This window comes from Epinephelus moara, chromosome 12, assembly GCF_006386435.1.
Source record: "Epinephelus moara isolate mb chromosome 12, YSFRI_EMoa_1.0, whole genome shotgun sequence".
In the NCBI taxonomy this organism is placed as follows: domain Eukaryota; kingdom Metazoa; phylum Chordata; class Actinopteri; order Perciformes; family Serranidae; genus Epinephelus; species Epinephelus moara.
The window spans coordinates 15,390,263-15,397,839 of record NC_065517.1 but is presented as its reverse complement, the minus strand read 5'-3'; the positions used below and the strand labels follow the sequence as shown (position 1 = coordinate 15,397,839).

The 7,577-nt window shown below is 39.4% G+C and overlaps 1 protein-coding gene across 1 annotated transcript in view; it reads right to left on the bottom strand.

Annotated features, from left to right (window-relative positions):
- Positions 1 to 7,577, bottom strand: part of LOC126399189 (probable serine/threonine-protein kinase kinX) — a 41,552-nt gene that overhangs the window by 23,634 nt on the left and 10,341 nt on the right. The window contains exons 3-8 of the mRNA XM_050059030.1: positions 4,794 to 4,919; positions 4,664 to 4,690; positions 4,153 to 4,224; positions 3,802 to 3,828; positions 2,042 to 2,250; positions 511 to 1,993 (exon numbers count right to left, since the gene is read on the bottom strand). Of these exons, the coding sequence (XP_049914987.1) occupies positions 511 to 1,993; positions 2,042 to 2,250; positions 3,802 to 3,828; positions 4,153 to 4,224; positions 4,664 to 4,690; positions 4,794 to 4,919 (1,944 nt within the window). The remainder of the gene's footprint in view (positions 1 to 510; positions 1,994 to 2,041; positions 2,251 to 3,801; positions 3,829 to 4,152; positions 4,225 to 4,663; positions 4,691 to 4,793; positions 4,920 to 7,577) is intronic.

Here is a 7,577-nt window from a genome sequence, read left to right as displayed (position 1 = left end):
ACTACTAACACTCTCTGCTGTTTCCTCCTCCTTCTTCCTTCCTTCCGCTGTCTTCGTTGGTTCATTTATACACGCGAAACGCGTTCTCTGGCTGGCTGGATTGTCTGCTCGGTCTGCCGTACATACATGGCGGCGCAAATGGCGACCTCTCCAAAGTAAGGCCCTTGCTAAATATATATATAAAAGCATAATTATAAGGCTACGAAAACCAAACGAATTTTATTTTATAGCGATTATACACTTATATAAACATATTAATGGGTAGAATATTCAGATTCAGATTCAGATTGACAATAAACCATGCCAAATATTACACACTGGCCCTTTAAACTTTTAAACTTTAAGATTCTAAATGGGTCTCTGTATTTCCTGTTCGAATGTTGTGCAGTGTATGTTAATGACATCATCTAACAGGAGGTTAACATCGGCCCAAGCTGTTGCCAAGCAATGCAATTACAGTGAAACGGTCTATAACTTAAAGTGAATGTAATCAGTAATGCTGAACTATACCTGCTAACAAGAGGTCATCAACATCATCGTCATCGTCTTCTTCCTCATCCTCATCCTCATGAGCTAAGGACTCTGATGTGACTTCATCATCATCATCATCATCATCATCTTCTTCATCTTCATCTTTTAGAGCTTCAACAAATGTTTCTTTTCCTACTTCTTGATCGAAGGTAAATTCATATGAGCTGGTATCGATATCTTCATCGTCTTTTTCATCATCATCATCGGTTGTGTCATAGGAGATGTCATCACTGAAGACAGTCTCTTCATCTGTCTTAAGACCAACATCGTCGTCTTCATCTTCATCACCTAAGACTCCGCTGTCTGTACTCTCAAAAGGAGGGATATCGACTTCCTCCTCTTCTTTATCATCGTCGTCGTCGTCATGGATGTCCTCTTCAATGACATCATCAGGTTTGTCATCTTCATCTTCGTCGAGGTCAACATGGACGTCGAGGTCGAGGTCAAGGTCAAGGTCTTTGAGGTCAGTGTCTTCCTCATCTTCATCGTCTGCAAAGTGTTCAGAGGAAGCGATGGAGATGTCCTCATCTGATTGGTCCAGATCATCATCTTCATCAGTGTCTTCAGCAACTTTGATGTCTTCTTCCAGGTGTTCCTCGTCATCATCATCATACTCGACAACGGGCAAAGGTGGAAGATCTTCCTCTTCAGGGATTTTAAGGTCTTCGTAATCTTCATCATCCTCACTGGCAACAGGAACAGGAGGGAGATCAAGATCCAGGTCTTCATCACTGTCTTCTGCAATGATGTCATCGCTATCAGATGTCGAAACACCCTCAGCTAATCTATCATCTTCATCGTCGTCATCGTCCTTCTCTTCCTCTTCCTCCTCGTCACTGGAGAGAAGTGCAGATTCACTGACATCTGAGGTGTCAGTGTATGCTTCGTCGCTGGTGTCGTCTTCGTCATCTTCATCGTCTTCGTCTTTTTCGTCATCATCATCGGGCAGGGACACATCTTCGTCACTGTCTTTGACGTCAACTGGCACGTCAGACTCAGAATCAGGAGACACTGCTGACTCTTCATCCTCAGAAGTGGAGATAGGTTTGGGAGAAACTTCCTCATCCTCATCCTCATCCTCAGCATCAGCAGCTGCAGGTTCAGACTCTTCCACATCATCTTCATCAGCAGCATCTGCCTTCTCTTCTTCCTCCTCCTCATCCTCCTCATCATCATCTTTCTCATCCTCTTCTGCTGCTTCCTCTTTCACTTCATCTTCATCTTCATCAATCTCAGCTGCAGCTGCTTCAGGTTCCTTCTCATCTTCTTCGTCTTCATCCTCATCTTGCTCTTCTTCAGCAGCTACCTCCATGTCCTCTTCCTCCTCCTCCTCCTCTTCCTCCTCCTCTGCCTTCATCTCACCCACCTCTTCATCAGCAGCTGCTTCAACTCCCTCTTCCTCTCTGGGCCCCTCTTCCTCTCCCTCCTCTTCCTCCTCTTCTTCCTCTGCCTCCTCTGCCCCCTCCTCCTCTTCCTCCTCCTCCTCCTCTTCTTCCTCTTCCTCATCCACTCCTTCCTCCTCCTCTTCATACTCCTCATACTCCTCATCCTCCTCCTCTTCCTCCTCTTCTGCATACTCGTCCTCCTCCTCCTCCCCCTCCTCCCCAGCAGCCTCCACTTCATCTTCATCTTCTCCTTCCTCAGCCCCCTCCTCTTCTTCTTCCTCTTCCTCCACAACTTCAATCACTGGTTGTTTTGCCTTTGCTTGCATCCCTATAACTACAGGAAACATTTTCATGTTATCACTGTCATCATGTCTTTTATGACATTAACAATCAAACCAATTGAATGAAACCACTGAATAAAGCTCAACTGCTTTACATCTGCTGCTATTATGGAGGAATTCTTGAAGATGTGATCGTCTTTAAAAAGTAATAATATAAGTGATTTAAGCTGTGAATTCATCTGATATCTGGGCACCAGGGTAAATTCTGTCCGCTCAGATCTGGTGAGATATTAGAAACTGACCGTTTACAACTAAGATCAGTTTATCATCTAACACTTTGTAACAACAGGGTTCATAATGTGACCTTGATTTTTTAGTTTCTTTTGAAATAAATGGCAAGACAGTGAGACACAACAACTTCATTCTCTTGGGGATCTGAGAAAATACTTGGCTGCAATACTCAACAGTTGCAATCAAAAAAATTTTCAACCCTCATTGCAAACTAGGTTTATTTGCAAAATTTACAAACTTTCAGCTGTTTGCAATAACCAATTTAAACAAGAACAATTTAAATAGCTTAACACAACACACAAAAACATCAATTTGACGACAACATGTGCAACATTTAGAAATAACCCTGCAAGAAGCCCACAACACAGTGACGGCTGGGAAATGCAGCCTTTGTGGTTTATGAAGTTATTGAAGTTGACTCTCCATCAGTGGTATTAAAAAAAATTCTTATCTTAAGATTTTATCTTAACATTGTGATGGTTCAGATATTACTGCAAATATCTGCTGTTAACCTAGCCTTTTGCTTATTATTATAATGTCTGCGTCATGTGATCACAATGACAGATGGCTGGAAGCAGTTTTCTTAATATGAACTTCTTGCAGCGCTTTGGCTACATGCTGCACGTGTCATCAGATTGATGTTTTCGTGATGTTTTGGTGTCAGCAAATGCATCACTGACAAATTATAATAGCAGTGGTGGAAAGTAACTACGTACTGTACAGTACATTGATGAGATATTTTATTCAGTGTTTCAGTTTTATGCTAATTTATACTTCTATTCCTTCGTTTCATTTGACACTTGCAGTGACTTTTCACATGGAAAAACATGATATACTTACGTATATATGATGAAGTATTAAGCTACTAATATATCTATAGTATTTAAGTGTCTAAAATTGGCTCCACATTGACAAACTTTAACATTGAAATGCATTACATGTGTTGTGTAACCCTCTTTTCTTGACTGTTGGAGTTCCCCAGTTCAGCTGTGGGTAATAAGCGGGCTACAACATTTGCTTCTTCCTCTTCGTTTAATTTTAACCAACACAGCAAGACAGTACTAACACATCCCAACTTAGGGGTACAGTAATTTCTCTTCACTGTAAAGCACAATACACTCATTCTCTCTTGTGTATCACTCATACCTGTCCCCACGTAACAAGGGCAGGTGGGAACCAATTAGCTCATAACCAAGGGAACACAACGATTCCACTTAAACACCGTACATGAAAATACAAATGAAACAATATACAAAGAACTGAGAAGCTTCCCTGTTCTTCTAGTCATAAGCTATCTAACAATAGGCACATACCTTTACTTCTGGAGGGTAGAAATTCTCCTGAAACACAAGAAGAGAAATGGAAATCAGCAACCTAACAAAACAAAACTTCAGATTTAATTTGATCAAGCACGTTACTGTTTAGATCTTTCACATACTGTAGATTATTAGTCTTAGTAGAGGTTTAATAGCTCAGTGGAAGCAGTTATGATAGTCAGAAATAGGCAAGCTTATTATAAGAAAAGTTATAGGGAAAGCAAAATAGGACAGTAACTTATTGCAAGTCACTGCCTCCATTACCGTTACAAGGGTGAGGGACAGGGTTGATTATGTCCATGTAGAGTTAATTTTATGCATTCATAGAAAAAAGCAATCCTTAAATACCTGTTGCTTTCTTAATCTTCACCTTCCCTTCCTCCTCCTTCTCCTCCTCATCCTCCTCCAACCATCTTGAATCTTTGAGATTGTTCATACATCAAGTCAGCTTGAAACTCCATGAGAACAATCCCCTCAGTCCCTCAGCCACACATTTTATGTATTTTTTATGTCTATGAAGATGGAGGATTCCTGCAGTGGCATCATTATCCATCTTAAGAATGCTCATGCATTGATTTCAGTTCGTTAAATGAACTGAAAAAATTAGAATAAAAGTAGATAAAGATATTGCCTTCAAGTGATTGCAGTACAGTACATGTGCAGTTCAGTGTAATGACTTTAAAGCAGCAGTATGACTTTATACACTGTTTTTTATAGGTTTTTAAAAAAAATGCATTTCAAAGAACAGCACATGTATTGCAGCGCAGCATGAACAAGACGCTCATAGCAGCGTGCAAGGCTGCAGCAGAATGGTGAATGCAAAACAGGAAGTACATTCAAAAACTGCATCAATACAAACCTTTTTTCCTCACTGCGTATAGCGTTCCTATAGAAGAGGAGAGGGAAATGAGTGAATGCATTAATAAACTCTCTGCTTTTCACAGATTTATGGGATGCACCACTTGTTTTTCTACCATGTGTGATCATACCTTCATCGTCTTCTGGAGCAACCAGCTTGGCGGCAAATTTAAACATCGCACTGATCACGTTAGATGATTCCTCCATGGCAACGTTCACTGCCTTCACGGGGTCTGAGCTGATCTTGCTGAGGCCTCCTGGTGGAGCAGGGACATGAATACAGTCATTCAGTCGATCATCTAGTTTGACTGAAGGTGTCTTCCTCGTTTGCTCTCGACCAAGCCAAACATGTCCAGACTTCCTGAACTCTTACTCATGCATTTCCTCAGTGCAGACATCCCTCTGCATTGAGGAAATGCATGAAAACATAAACTCTGGAGCAAAGGGTCAAACTGGGGCTGAACTTAAAGAACTGAAATCTGTATTTCAGGAATTGATCAATCTTCCATTAAGAGCAGGGATCACCCAGCTCCCAGTTTAACCACTGCAAAAGGCCGTCGTCAAATATGGCTGTGCAAAAAGCTTTTGAAAACAATCAAATTGATCCTCTTTCATCAAGTTTTTATTCTCAAGTTCTTATAACGCATCAGAATATTGAATTTTCAGGTCATATTTAAATTTTAATATGCCATAGTCTACATGCCACGAGACAGCAGGATTTTTTTTTTTTCAAATCAAATAGACAGAGTCTCCCAGTGCTAAAATATGAACTTGTTTCCAAGACGGTTTGATGAAGGAGGACCATTGTTCATTTTGAATCAGGGCAGATCTGAATCCCAAAGAGAGGTTCAGAAAGTATCATTAAGGAATTTCTTTTTTTTTTTTTTTGCATCATATGCTGACCATTATCTCTGTATCTAATGTATTTAACCTTAACCAGGTTGTCTACAGAGAATAACTTTGCATGGTTCGCAGTTTTTCGAGCCCTGAATGCAACCAAAGCTGCACAAAAACAGTCAAAATAAAAGCAGGAAAAATATTAAAAAATAATAGAACAGAAAAGAATATAACAGTAAAATGTATTTTACGGGCGAAGATTTCAGATGAGATTGATTTTTTTTTTTTTTTCATCAGACAAGATAGTAAATCAAGCTCACCTGAAGTGGTTTCAAATATTCATAATGTTTTTTTCCCCTCACTGAAATCAAAATACTTTTCAAATATTTGAACCACACAATATATGTGACATAAAAAACGTGGTAAACGTGCTAAAGAAATAATACACATCAGAAATATCTCTTCTAAACTAGACTAAACTACAAACTATCCATACTATTTTATAATCTGAGCATGATACTGTCAGTGTCAGACAGGGATGCAGAAATGAGGCAACTGGAGTGGTGCTCTGTGAAGGACTTTCTAACATTAACAGCTAATATTAGCAGTCAATGTTAGGTAATTAGTAGTTTTTTATCAGCGCCTTCAGGAAAAGCATCTGGTCCGAGGGGTTAGAAGCAGATAAGGGGCCTTGCCTCTACAGCCTGAATCCTTTAAAACCTTCCTGACGAGAGGAGGTCGACCTGGTTGGACGAGAAACACAGCGGCAATAAGCAAAGACATTTAGCACAGGGGTGAAGCAAAAAGAGGAGAGGGGAAGGAAAGAAGAGGTGTTGTTAAATGAAGTGTTCACACTGTGATGAAGATGTAACATGCTGTCAGACAATGTTATATTGTAAAAAATCTTATTAATAGTGTCAAAAAAAAGACAAAGGAAAGTTGATATTTCTATCAACTGATTTGTCCTTGTGCTCTTTTGTCTTTTGTTTCAAGGTGAAATTGTGAATATGATATCTTATGAGCTATATTATAGTCTAGGGGAAACGTGTGCTCTCCTTTGTTGTGCTACATTAATCCACTTTCTTAAATGACTTTCATTTAATTTCAAGTGAGAATCACGTTTAATAATTTAGGAAATGAAGAAGGAGTAAAAAAAGATGTTGATGTTAAAGTTAGAAAATTGAGTAGAGGTGAACACAACAGGAATTAATGGAAGTTCTGGAAGCATTGTTTGTTTTAATGTTGTGAGGATGGATGGAACCAATGCTTGCAACTTAGTGATGTCACTGGCACAGATAAACATGGAAATTAGTACATTTCATATCAGGTCAGTTCAATGTGTTGTAGAAACATTAGGATAGAGAGCCATACTACAATGAAGAAAGAGAAAGAAACAAAATACATTTATGATAGGACAAAAACATATATGACATTATATATAACCCTCTCTCCTTTTTGTTGCAATTAAAAAGGTAGAAGGTGAAGAAGAGGAAACATTTCAGCCTACAGTGGAAGCGATCTGTGCTTCCTCTTTTTTGGCATGAGGTTGGACAAGCAACCCAGTCACAGGAATAAATGTTGGCATTGTAAGTGTCCGCAAACCAAGGATACATTTCATTTGTACATTTCACATGTAGTGCATATGTTTAAACTTTATTCTTTATTTTTCAATTTTATGTTGTGACAACACTTTGATGTGTGGTTAGGTTTAAGCACAGAAACAACATTGGTAAGGCTGGGAAAACGTCATGTTTTGGCTTAAGAGATCCAGCATTGTTGCCACAGCTGGAAATGTGCAGCTTGTTAAAAAAAGGAACTGCTTTTGTTTATCTCACACGCTGGTCTGCAGCATCCAGCATTCCTGATGTGAAACTCAACTCATAGACACTAGTCCATACCCACTGAGTGCACAGTTGCCCATGTACAGTTTCACATGGTGTGTGTTTGGGATACAGGTCATAGGAAATTGCAGATTAAATAGTCAACTGAACCCATTAAGAAGAGCAATGTATTCAGACAGAGTTTTTGTGAATTTGATAGTACGATTGCTTTATTGAAAGTACAGTAGATTGACCGCC